The sequence below is a fragment of the Melanaphis sacchari genome, unplaced genomic scaffold, assembly GCF_002803265.2.
Source record: "Melanaphis sacchari strain LSU unplaced genomic scaffold, SCAv2.0 Contig88_pilon_pilon, whole genome shotgun sequence".
Lineage (NCBI taxonomy): Eukaryota > Metazoa > Arthropoda > Insecta > Hemiptera > Aphididae > Melanaphis > Melanaphis sacchari.
In genome coordinates this window covers 485,735-500,637 of record NW_020271625.1, presented here as the reverse complement: position 1 = coordinate 500,637, position 14,903 = coordinate 485,735, and the positions used below count along the sequence as shown (strand labels likewise).

At 24.8% G+C, this 14,903-nt stretch overlaps 1 protein-coding gene across 2 annotated transcripts in view; it reads right to left on the bottom strand.

The window, feature by feature from the left end:
• Window positions 1–14,903, bottom strand: part of LOC112602410 — a 112,218-nt gene that overhangs the window by 18,492 nt on the left and 78,823 nt on the right. For both annotated transcript variants that reach the window (XM_025350473.1, XM_025350474.1), the window contains exon 11: window positions 9,434–9,631. In XM_025350473.1, coding sequence (XP_025206258.1) covers window positions 9,434–9,631 — 198 coding nt within the window. The remainder of the gene's footprint in view (window positions 1–9,433; window positions 9,632–14,903) is intronic.

Here is a 14,903-nt window from a genome sequence, read left to right as displayed (position 1 = left end):
AAAATTAAACCAAAAATCAAAACAGCGTAACTCTTTACAAGTGTTACTGAAAACAAAAGTAAGGTACACAAAAAAATAAATAATATCTTTCAATTGAGTAAGTTTTTATACTATTTAGAAATGTATAATAAGATATAAGTTATAGGTACTAAACTTGTTGATCTCAAAAAATCGGTGAACGACGTTAGACATCTTAGATTTTAATAACATAAGCATGTTATAACTATTGTCAAGATGAGGCCCGAAACCATCGAATTATAGTATCATTTATTATATTAAATAATATTATCTTAAGTAGAATAAATAATAATTATTATTATTATTCCAGCAAAATTTAAGTATTTTCAATTGATGAACTGCTTTTACATGTAAGACAACTCGAGTTGATGTATCCATCAATAAGATATTTATTGAGATAAAGAGGAGATATTTAAAACTATTTAGATAATTAAAAAGTAATAAAATAGGAATCTAGTATGACGTGTTGGAATTAGAAATTGATTTGTAAAAGTATTATAAATTGGATTTTAAACTAATATATTTACCATATATAAGTGTACAGACGAAAAATCCATAATACAAATACGATTTCACCAAACAAACCATAAAATACGCACAAATATTTAATTGCATTTAGTGACTAATAGTTGAATATGGTAATACATATTATTATATAATTTCCAATTGCATTGGCATCTGATAAAACGCACTAGTTGCGTTTATATTATAATATAGTATTGAAAAATGTAAGCACATTTTTTCCACTGCATATGATAATGATATACTTGAAGAAATCATACATTTTAATCATCTAATAATTCAGTGATTACTCAAAAACTATCTAAATAAGATTTGAGAAAATTAATTGACACTGTACCTAGATAAGACAACAGAGTACACTTAAAATTTGTATCTAAGGGATAAATAAAATATAACCAAATGTATCTAATTAAAAAAAAAAAAACAGATAATTTAAAACTTGCATTTGTAAACTATGATTTTTATAAATTAATAATATTAAGTTTAAATACTTAAATTCATAATTAAGTGTATTTAAATACGATTATTCATCGATGAATTTTGTTTTAAAAAATGAATAATGCGTGAACTACTACAAGATAACTGTCAAATGTAATGAATAAACATAACAAAACTAAAAAAAAACATTTAAAAAATAAAATAATACATTTGAATTAAAATTGAATAAATAAATTATAGTTTAGAAAAATTAATACGTACACATAAAAAAATAAATAAATAAAATATGTAAAATTAACGTTTAAGAACTTTTTCATACAATTATCTAAAAGATTGATCTTAGATAACCACTTTAAAAAAAAAAAAATAAATAAATATAAAAATATATTTTAAATGTTTTGATCTTGTTACAATAAAATATACAACGAATAACACAGCTGTTTAAGCTTAAAATTCTCGTACAATTTTACATTTTCCGATAAGATAAAATCGTATTATGAATAGGAATAACATAATAAAATATTTTACTCTTGATAGTAATATTGCTTTATTTGCGGAATATTTATACAAACATAATTTGAAATTGTATGCAAAGTGTAGTTGTGCTGGTATCAAACTTTATTTGATTGAAGTAAAACGCTAATTAATATAATAATATTATGTTATGATATATCTACCTATGTAACTTTGTGTTGGATTAAATCTCAAACGTTTTAATGGAAAAGTCAAATCGTCAATGGAAAAATTAATAAACGATGTCACAATAAGTTAACGTTAATGTAATCAAGGTTCATCGTGGGCAATTTACCACGAATAAACCGGCACGAGACTAAATATACCGTATATTTAATGCAAAATTAAATTGCATATATGGAAATAATACGACGGAAACCCCTTTAACTAATTCAAATTACGTAATTATTTTGAGACATGGGGGCGTTATGCAACAATACGTGAGATCGCAATTAAAAGGTTGGCTAAAAACCTCAAATTTAAAATAATAAAGTATAGTAGTACTATTCAAGGTTTCTGAGTCCATTTTTACAGAGGTGAATACATTTCAAGCGTTATAAAGAGTTTAAAACAAATTCAAGCAAACATCACTGCATTACTTTTCAACTATTGCTATGTAATTAAAATTTAACCTAACCTAAGCGTGTACAATAAATATAAAAAATAAAAATAAATGGTAAACGCACAATGTGTACATGGGGATTTTTAAACACATAAGGCAGTATGTCCACTTGAATTTTTTTACTCCAGATGACACAGTTGATTCGGCAGTCTCAAGCATAATATTATATTGCATATTATTATTATAATAAATTGTATAAACTAAAATTGGATATGCAACAGACAAGTCAGCAGTGAAAGTCATAAATTATCAAAAAGTTCCTATAATATTATGTATTTTAGAACGAATTAATCTTTCTATATAGGAAATACATAGTAAAAATTACATAGAAAATAAGTTATAATAGTACATCTTACGTATCGTATACGAGTATATCAAATACAACTTTACGAACAATATTTAATCACGGAAATAGTTGAATACATCTACTTTAATAGACATTCGGTTTACGGAGTGTGTTATAAATAAAACTACCCTACAACCCCCCCCCCCCCCCCCCCCAAAAAAAAAAAGGGAAAAAAAGAATGATGATAAAATAATTCGAAATCTTATAATATTCTCTTTTTAAAATTGAAGCGAAAAATTTTAATTTTAGTTTTAATATAAATATAGATTTTTGATTTAAGATTAAATTTAAATATTGATTTTATGTTGCCCAATATCAATTTTAAGTTCAGTTTTCTAATATTGGCAATAATCATTGTAATGTTGGTACCAATAATTTGGCAGTCTGATGAATGTCTGGTGTATTTTTTAAACGTAGAAAAGTAGTTGAAAACTGAGTTTGAGTGTCTAACCGTCAGTCATCACCGGTGTAAATGGATCCTTGACGAGCTAAATACGTTTTTCTGATGCCTGTCTTAAGCTATTTTTAAAGTTGAAAAGTGTTAGATTGAAAGTCGTAAGTGTCTAATTATAAGTTTTTCCAGAGAAAATTAATGGTTGAGCCGCCTAGGTTGACAATCCGACTACTGTCATTGTATAATTTTAATATTATTATACTGTAAAGAAGTGAAAATTTTTAAGTCCCTACGAAAAACGTGGATCATTTATTTTCATCAAATCATTAATGCAGCTAAATACAAAACTAATAATTGATAAAAATTGTTTTCCAATGGACGGTCATTATTATCGTAGTAATAACATTTTATATTAAGTATACTTGCAATTGGACGTTACAATATTGTATAAGACACTTAATATTACTTATACACCTACGCTGCGTTCAATCATATCTGCAACTATGCAAAACAATGTTTCACTGATGGAACGGAAAATTGGCCAAATCGAGAAAGCACCGTTGAGAGGAAGAAGAAAATATTTTCCATACTCTCTAACTCGTTTTTCTATCCATCTCATCTCTCTCTTTCTCCATTTTCTCACGCTGTGCAATTTATTCTTGCATTATTACAATATAATACCCTGTAAATAATACGGAATGGAGCTGGAAACTTGAAATAAAGAGGTTCATTATTTCCACGTGAACTCAAACTATATGAAGTTTATACCTACGCATAATATTTTATTCCATTTCACGTCGTGCTGGAGACTTCAGAAACCATGCTGCTGATGATTATATGACTATAAAAAATATGTCGTCACGAGCTCGATGGTTTGAAACATATTCAGTAAAAAATACATGAGATATTCAGAATGGTTCACTCTTCACTGAGCATATTGTTTACCACCTTCATTCATCTTTTAATTTTTAATGTAGTAAAATACTCATTTTTGAGATTATTATTTTTTGCTTGATAATGAAAATGATGTTTTCAAATATTTTGATTTGAGAAGATTAATCATAAACGTTTTTATTTTCAACCGAAAACAGCATTTTTTTTACATATATATTTAATATGTTTATATATACTTATCTATTTAAATTGAAATTCAAAGAAACATTTTCTGTGTTATTTAACTTAATATATTTTAGATATTTTTTTTTTTTTAATCCACATTATAATGCTGGTATTGAAATATGTTAAAACAATACGAAATTTCAGTAGCTGAAATTAAAATCAATGCTAATAATAGAAAATATAAAGCAATTTATATTTCATAATTTCTTTTAAAAATCGATCCTTGATATAATTAAAGATTTGACTTAAATACTAAATTGTCTTATGTTTTATAAATAACATATCCTCTATATAGCTTATATATTCTGATTACATAATTATAAATCATTTACCTATTACGATTAATAATAACTTCAAAATTATCATTTATAATTTAATTTAAGCGCAACAAAATCAAAAAAAAAATCAAAAAAATCATGTTTAATCATTTATATTGAAAAATGGAACTTCTCACACAAAAAAAAATTAGCTTTTATTGTTTCAAGGATACTCCTTATCATAAAAACACATATTTAAAAATATTGTCTCATGTATATTCTTTAAAAATTACAAAAATCAGAATTAAATAAATGAAAATTTATATTATAATGATGTGTAATATATAAAAACAGTGATTGGTTATGTTTAGTGAATCATTCAATACGAAACGTGTTCTATTTGAGCGTATAAATATTTAAAACTTTTTGAAAATATTATTTTTATATAATTTGGTAAATTATACATGTTATTTCAAAAAAACTTTGTGAAATGTATTTTTTTCAATAAAAAACGGTTATGTCATTTATAAAAGAAAATAAAAACCTCGAAAATAATAATGGTAAAAGATATAAGATTTTGGAATAATAAGTGTAAGGAATGAAATGAATCACTTATTATAAGGATATATACTCACGTGTACAGTAAGATATATACATATATTATCGTGAAAATATAATATTGTAATTCGTTACACTCGTAGATGGAATAATTTACGTGAAATTAACATAACAATGTAACCATACGACTTGGTTGTATAAACGACTTAACGTAAATGTGTATATTTGAAAATTTGGCTGAAAAAGTAGAAAAAAAAATAATATTTTTTAACCAAGCACTGAGGTTTAATATAATTCAAAAACTTTTTATTTGGCTTTAGTCCAATCGATTATTGATTAGGTACGGTATATTATTTCGTGTGCTTATGTATATGTGACAACGCCAATGGAGGAAAACAGTTACGAAAAAATTATCACTAAAAGTGTTGTTTTCATAGCGAGGACGTTTTTGATTAAAAATGGACCAAGGTCTTTTCCGAAAACTGAAAGCTGTTTGCCATAGGTACATGTTTTAAGTGCTATAAAAATTATTTAATTAAAAAACGAATTTCCAACGCTTACCGTTTTGCAGTAAATCGTGGACGTTTTCAGAGTCATTAACAGCATTTATTGTAATAATTATTTAAAATTAGATATTTATCGAGTACAGAGTGTGATTGCTGTGTATAATATATTTACTTAATATATTTAACTTACACATGGACTCAAAAATTTAGAATCAAAATAACATAATAACATTGCATACCCAAAATACGCCAGCAAACTTAACTTCTAAAAGTCTCAAATTAATAATATATCATGATAAGCATGGTGGTATGCATATGTAATCCGACATTAATCTACTGTAAAGATGTTAATAACATTCGATAGAATTATAATAATATGTTACCAGCACGATTTATATTGTATGGCCTATAGTAAAGTTAAACTACCGTTTTAATACCCAATACACACAACAGACTCGCATAATAATATGAGTATTTTATTCAACAAATAAATATTAGCCGTTATTCAAACATATAGAAAATAGGGATTCGAAACTTAAAATTTAAAAATGTACATAAATAAAAATTAAATTAATAAATACCAACTATAAGTTACACATTGTACATACGTTTTTAAAGGTTATTATAAAATAAATATATTATTTATTTGAGTATAAGAATATTTAAAAATATAAAAAGTTTTCGAGTGTAATAATTATTTCCGAGAAATATACAAACGTCAGATGTTTCTGTCGTTTCTGGCGGTTCTGGCATTAATTATTTTACTGTAACTTCTTTTTCTCTCCTTTTATTTCCAAATAATTGTTTTATTCCGAAATTGTATAAATGTTTTAGACTAATACCTGTCTAAAGTTTGTTTTACCTCTGGTAACAAATATATTTTCGATTTTGGTGGCTAAAAATTCTTCTAAATGTTCACATACCTTATTGTAACGCTCTTAAATTTATTATTTTCACTATTTTTATTATAGTTGAATATTAAAATACAATAACATTATATTTATACAGTAGGGTTAAGGTAAATCTTCCCCAACCTTGCTGGAAATGTTTTAAATCATATATTTATTGATAAATTAAATCCATGTGTATAAAATATGAATACGATTATCGATAATACTATCAGATCTTTTCTTTAATCTATTACGTACTTTTTTCTCAAAAAAATATTGCTCCATTTTCAGGTCTATAATATATAAAATATAAGCATTTTATATTAAACATATTCAGAAACTTAAAACTATGTGAAAAAAAAATGTTCAACAAAAATACTGATTTACACTAAAGTGAATTCAAGGTATAAACCTTGATTGCAAAGATCATGAAAAAATTGTATCCACTAATATCAAATTTCTCTCTTATAGACAGAAAGCTTTTTTTTTTATTATTATTTGAAGTGTATACCCCCAGTATAACATAAATAACTCAGAAAATCCCAAAATTAGGTGAAATATTTGCAACTAACCCAAAATTTATCTATCGTAAGATTATGAACAATTATATTTATACAAGACACCTGTTTAGTTTATACCATAACGTCACAGTAGAGACATCTATATTTAAGAGAACAATGAGCGATAACTAAATATTTAAGCTCAATATTTACTTATTATAAAATATATAATTATTTTCATAAATATATTCTAAGAGGAACCGTAAGTTTTATACTTGCAATATCTTGTTTTCGTCTTATTAATGGACATAGATAACAAATGTTACGTTCAGAATATTTTATTTTACTCTGTTAATTTTAATTTTATAGAAAATTTATATATTATCATCAAATTTTCAAATACCTTCGAAACGTTTTTTTAATATTTTAATTTTTAAATACTGAAAATATTTCGAAATTTAAGAAAATAAACAATTTTAAAACGCTCATAACTTGTTTTTAAACTAAAATATCAAAAAATAAAAATAAATAAATAAAATAAATAGATAATGTTAAATAATGTTTATGCTTTTAAATTTAATATCAAGTGAAATAATAGTATAATATTAAAAACAATGATGTAAAACGAATTATCTAGAACTTAAAAGAAGATAAAATGTATTATGTTATACATTAGTTAGACAGTGATGATTAAGTCGTCTTAAAAGTTTATTTATGGATAGACAATTTTAAAGATATATGAAAACAATATAATATAATATACATTTATTCATATATAACCATTGTAATTACCCAACCTGTAACAATTATTTAAAATTCTATTGTTTGACGATTCAACGATAATATAGTGCGTGTTGCATGATACTATGGCACTTAAACAATTTTCAAGTGACACGTAAATATTTCAGTAAATCGATTTAAGTGAAATTATTTTTAATCGTATATAAGTTTTGATTTTATATAATACAAGATATTCGTATATTGTATCTTGTTTTTATTTCGTTTTTTGACAAAATATCTATACTTGGTTATTTTGAGCAACGCGATGAGAGCATATAATTTTGTCTACGATTATATACATTTGAGAAACTATTTAAAAAAAATACATTGTCGTGAAATATTACAAGTTTAAATTAATGATTGAATGACTGACATGATGCTCAAACATAATCAATGTAAATGTCTTTATATTTTGACACTGGGATACAAAGAGGTTCATCACCATGATACCTGATGTAATGTATTATTATTTATTAGATAAATGAAACCTAATAAAAAAAAACTTCCATATTATATTCATTTACCAAGTAGAGGAAAAAAACCATGGATTATATGGAAAGCATTAAATAGGTTAAAAACTGGAGTAGCTAAAACAAAAGCAAACATAATAAAATGGGGATATCAGAAGGAACCGAACACATTATGCGAATGTGGCGAAGACCAATCAGATGACCACTTATAACAGTGCACCCTAGTCACGCCAGGATGCATGACCGACGACTTAGCTTTAACCAACGAAAAAGCAAAATCAATTTGCCACTCACTAGCTAAAACAAAATATCTAAAGATTTATTTTATATCTTATATTCATATTTAAAGCTACTTATTTTTAGATTACTTTATGTAGTTAATTTAATAATGTAATAACATAAAGCCCCAACACTGGACACGATAAGAAGAAGATTGTGTCTACGTTAAATTTTTGGATGAAAAAATACCTCAATACTATGTGACCTTATAACAATCATATCATACAATAGAAATAAGAAATTTAAAAAAGCTCAACAATTTTAGCTATCTTGTTATAATATTAATATATTATTCTGTTGTAAAAAAAATGTCGTTAAGTTTATACTTTAGGTTAGATATCGTATTTGTTAAATAAATAATTAATATTATTGACGTATAGCGTTATTTACGTAAGCTCCTATTACGGTAATATTCACCTATTTTACTGATTTCGTATATCATATTATTATGTTAGTCCATAATATTTTACTACAATAATTCGCATAATAATATATAAATGTGTGTGTGTGTACCTATATAATCATATATTAATATTGACCTGTTCTCTGGCATTTCATTATTATTTTAATGGAGTAATCACTTTAACTGGTTATATCAAATTACGGGTTAAGTTTTTTTTTTTTTTTTTTTGAATAATAATAAATATTCGATACTATTCAAAGTATTTATTACAACATGAATTCTTTACAAAAAAATACAAAATATTTTTTTATTTTTTTTTTAACGACAGTCTATATTTTTCAGTTCTTAAATAGAAAAATAGAAGTTAAATATTGATATAAAAATATAAAATAATGAATAAATACGATTTATTTCTAAAAATTTAATTTAATAATGATTATTGATTATAATTGAAAAAACTTTTTCAAAAAATTAATTATTTCACACTAGGACTAGAGTAATATGTAAAATGTTTTGTTACCATTTCAAAAAAAAAGTTTAAAGTCGGTCAAGATTAAAAAAACGTAAAAATATAATAATGCTGCAATAAAAAAAAAAAAATAGATTTTAAAATTAGTAATAATAAATAAATCACCCTGTATAATAATATAACTTGAAGTACTCATATATAATACACCTACCTAAGTGCAATACGTGCGCTATAGGTCAAATAAACAAATAGGTATATATAATTTTATGTATTTTTCGTTATTTTTTATTTTTTTTTTTTTATTCTTCTGTTTAGACAAATGCCACTGCTAAATAAAGGTTTCACTAACCAATAGACGGTTCCGACGAGTTCCTGGTGCCGTCCGCCGATATCGATCGCGCCTGCCCCGGTGATAGACCATACAAATCGTTGTACTTGTCGTGCTGATTGGCATCGATTGATTTGGACCTGGACTTGGATCTGTTGAACCGGGTTCTCATAGCGCCAAAAAAATCACGTTTTTTCTTCCTGCTTCGGCCACGATCAGCTGTAAACACCAAAAAAACAACGTAACAATATTATTGTTTGAGTAGCAAATTCCAGTTATACACGAGTCGAAGACGTCTTAACAGCGTTATTCAAAGATAACTCACAAACTTTTGGAATTACAGATAATGAAGAATATACGAATTCAAAACTACAAAATAACTATGTCATATTATAGTTAGTTTTGAAAGAATTAATAACATAATAAATAAATAAATAATATGTTATAATTTTAGTTATGTATACTGAAAGCTGATATGATATTTATTTGTAGTTTTGTAGTAATAAGAAATCGATAATTGCTTTAATCGAATCTGAGTGATAACATTAGTTAGTTAAAAATAAATAATTATTTTACTGTTTTGAAAAATTATATTATATTTTTTTATTTAATCATAAGTGCGAATACGCTTCATGATAAGACAAAGTCCATCATTAAAGGTACCTACGTTGTAATATTTTTTTCAATTATTAATTTGAAAACTGTGTGTGAGTTAGGCATGACCAATACGCTTAACCTGTTTATCATTACTTCCTCAGATTCTGTATTAAGAATTTTCTAGAGCCATTTTTTTATTATTTGAATTTATTTAATTTAGTCTTGTGAGTTGAGAGTAACTGAATATCGCTTTTAGATTTTGGAGATAATTTTCAAGTTTGAAACGCTAATTTGATAATGACTTACACTTCTTGATAATGGATTTTCTTTTTCATTTTCTTGTACGTTATAATACGATATTAATACGTGACGAAACGTTTTTATTTTATTGAGCAAGGCCAATCGGAAATTAATGTAATTTAATTGTACATGACTCGTATACCAATAATTGAAACAAACCTAAGACAGCTAAGACATACATATTTTCTCAAAGTAATATAATACACGACAAGAAAACGAAAATAATACTTCAAATTCATAAATATTAAATATGCTATCATCTAATATACTATCATCGTGACGTTGACGGGACAAATATTTTGACGTAAATGTCTAATCATAACAGTCTAAAAACTTTGTCAGCCGTCAGGTGTTTTGTTTTTAATATTATTCTTATAATTCAAACAGTATTTCATATACCTTATAATATATTATTGTGTACCGTTGATTCATATCAAACGATTTGATTAGTATATTCACTGTATACCTCTTTAATAAGTTTACAGTTGATTTATTAAGCATACTCACCATCACATTAAATCTTGAGTAAAACGATAAATTTCGGGAGTATTTTTTATGTATTTTTTAATGGATTGAAATTAAAAATTTCCAATATTTTTCAAAATAATCAAGAAAAAAAACAAATTATTGCGTAAAATCAGTTTTTAACAAATTTGATTTTATAGTTTTTTTTAATTTAAACTCAAAAACCAATAACCATAGATCTTTGAAAGTTTCATCAAATGATTATATAAATAATATAACATGAAATATTCAATTAAAAAATATTAAATTTTTATCAAATAAAATTTTTTGATATGTTTCATGTCAGAATATTTTGATTCCTTTTGAGCTATTTACATAAATAAGTAATTTTCGATATTTTCTTTTCCAAATATTAAAACAATAACGATAAAAAAGTTTTCTTCGAGTTAAAAAACTTGAAAATATAATTAAAAGTTATTTAAAATGTTTTCAGTTTAAAATGTAATAATATAAACATACTATGGTATTAAATATATATTTTAATACAATAATTAAATATGAATAGTATAATAAATCTGACTATGTTTTCAGAAAAAAAAATAAATCGATCTGTCGTACCTTATACTTATTGTAAAATACTTAAATTAATTTAATAGCTATATTAAAAACAAATTATTAAATAAACTCAATGATACATCATTGAATTTAATTTACAAAGATTATAGTGACCCAATGCTTGTCTGCCTTTTTCTTTTAAAAATACATTTATATTTTATGTTTTTTATTAATTATGATTTCTAGAACTTTTACATAAACCTAAAAACCATATTTTAAAATTCTTGAGATTTTGTTTACTACTGAAAAGGAGTAAACTTTTGTGGTGATATATACTTCTTCATTTGAAATATATAAATTTGTAACTGAATAGGACACTCTTTAAGTAGTACAAATAATACAAAACATTTTAAAATATGGACTTTAAAAAAATAATTTATTTGAGTATTCAAATTTAGAATAACTGCGTTATTGAAACAAAAAGAAAGATACTTCCTTTAAGAAAGATATGTTGGTGAATCATTCTGTATACAAGGGGGTAGGTAGTATTCATTATCATTGACATCGTTAAATACCATTTTTTGTATACTCTGTTTTTATCGGAAGAAAACATTTCAAATAACCATTGTGGTCGTTTTTAATATTTATTTTTTGTTTAATCGTGATGGATATCGCATTCAGTCGTTTTATGCGATGACATGTCCTCCTTCAACAGTGGTTCTCTAAAACGTTATTAATCGTTAAATTCTTTTTTTTTTTTTATAATTATTACTAAGAGATAAAATTGCACAATTTCCGCAGTCAACAAATGTTTAATTAACAGTGATCCCGATTGTGTATTATTTTCTGTAACGAATATATTATTAATTGAAATTATTCGATTTTGAAGTCAACGTGTACATAATAATATTTCGTTATAAATTATAATATGTTTTCATTCGTTGCAATATCACGATAATTATTATTATTATTACTATCATTGAAATTATTGAAATATATTTTAAATTCAATAATAGTTATATCGAATGGCGTCCATGTAAAACGCGCATGATGAATATTGAAATAAATCCCGTGCGTTTTACTATAAATAATGTATAATACCGTTGCGTATAAAAGTTTCGAAGGATAAATTATTAATATTCTATCACTAAGTGATCTACCCGACTAATGAGCCAATTTCGAACATCATTTTTCAAAACTTCAATAGCACTAAATATGAAAATAAAACACAATAATATCCGAGGAACGGGTACGTTCGGAATGAAGGAGCTTAGTAAATTTTGACTGCATTCATCACGGGGCGTAATTTAATTATATTGTCTCTGTTTTATTCAAAGGATGCCAAGATAATTCTCTTAAAAATAATCGCTTTTAAACACCGTACTTATTTGGACAACGATCATTTGAATAAACGACAGAATGGATGGCATATTTTATCATAAGACGATATGATATTTATATTATTCCTAAATTGTACGCATGGTATAGTAATATAATGTTATGAAAATATTTTTGAAAAGATGCGATGTCTTCGATAACGCTAATGATCGGGTTTTCGCCGAGCAGCCCGAAAATTTTAAAATGTGTGCACTTGGCAAATATCGAAGAGGCATCAATAAAATAATATCGGGCATTTAATAATACGGGAATCCAAATATGTTATGGGTGATCTAGTAACGCATTTCCGTACTCGTACGAGAACATGTTAATTCGAGATTTTATCATGCGTTTTCTAGTTTCTATGCAAAAATACATTTTCTAAGGCATTAAATATTCTCACTTGGAATTACAAAGAATAATAAACCAAAAATCCTCCACCAATTTTCTTAGAAAGTGATTGTTTTGGAATATTTTAATATTCTTATATAAGGGCAATATTTTTGAATATTTGCATTTTTTACACACTAGTTAAGGAGTTTTATGTAAAAATTGATTATTTGATTTTTTTTTTTAATGAGAATCATTTTTTTATTGTAAATTATAAAATAAATCATTTATTTCGAAAACGTTTTTGTATCTAAATCAAACCAGTATTTTTTTAGCCATTAAAAAGTATATTCTAAGGATAATAAACCTTGAATATAGTTGTATATAAACTTTTTGAATTTTTGAATTATTGTAAATCTATTATCTTGAATACACAAATTTTATTAACTAAAATATTGTTCGTTCGGATTTTGATTTGGATATGACAACATTTTCAAAAACATCTATTAAAAAATGTATTGAAAAAATAGTGATTTTTGTTAGAAAATAATCTCGAACTTTTCAGTTGAATTCGAAGTCAACAAATTAATTAAATTGGGATTCGTATTACTGCGCGTATTTCTGGTATACTTTTCGATAAATAAAACTTTTCGAGATTAAACCATTTTGCGGAAAATAAAAGCATGTTTCGAATACACCAACCTTGAAATGTTATTATCCGTATACCTGTTATACATTTATAATCAAAATCTAATTTGTTTCGTTACAAAAACTTTTTTTCTTATTTATATCATATAATCGCGTTCGACGAGATCTTTTACATACAATTTAAATGTTAAAATATCTTGTGATAATTATTGCTAGATCTGAATAATAATAATATAAGATCTCAATGAACGAATTTAGTTCATACGAGTATATGGAATTTAATAATCATTACTATTACTATTACTTTATTTATTTTTCGTAATCCGGCAAAGTGTTTCGATTGGCAGGTTTTCAAACAGTTGTGTGTTACTATTTTGGCTTTGACCCAAATCCGTTAACCATGTGCTCCAAAATTGGTTTCAGAGAGAGTTTATATAAATGTACTTCAATATGTTGTGAGTTTTCTTTTTATTCTTTCAGGGTTGCCAACGTTTTAAAGGTTTCGCCTCCTCACAACGCTTCCCTACGATGCAGAAGAATAGAAGTTTATTCGGAAATAATGGATATTCATTAAAAATGCAATATCAATGGACATTAATTTATTTAATTTATTGTGGAAAAACATAATCTGATAATTGAAAATTTCATGTACGACGACTTATTAAAAAAAAAAAATCCTCATAGCACAATAATAACTATACATTTACCCATTTGTTTACACCATTAGTAATTATTTACATTCATTTTAATTTTATAGATATTTAAAAATATGTCTACTATCAAAAAACAGTGATATATTTAATATTTATTACTTTTTTATATTTGATTGCAAAATATTTTTTTGAACATGCCGCAAAATGTTGGTTCACTACTTCTTTTATCTAAAATTTAAATACTCACCTATAAGTTATAACTGATCATATGAAATTCAATTTTTATGACGTATTAAAATACGCCAAAAAATATTCTGATTTATAAATTAAATTAAATATGTATATTATGATTTAAAAAGTAAAAACTTAAAATCTATACAAAACTAAATATCTTTTTTTTAAATAATATTTTTAAATCGTATCAAATTTTCGGAAAAAATAAGATTTTTAATGATAACAAAAAAATCTTATACAATACTTCAAAAATTCTAAAACCAAAGTTTTTAAAATTTTTTTTTTTTTTTTGAATAAAAAATATCAAGAAATCAGGGGTAGGTGGTTAATTT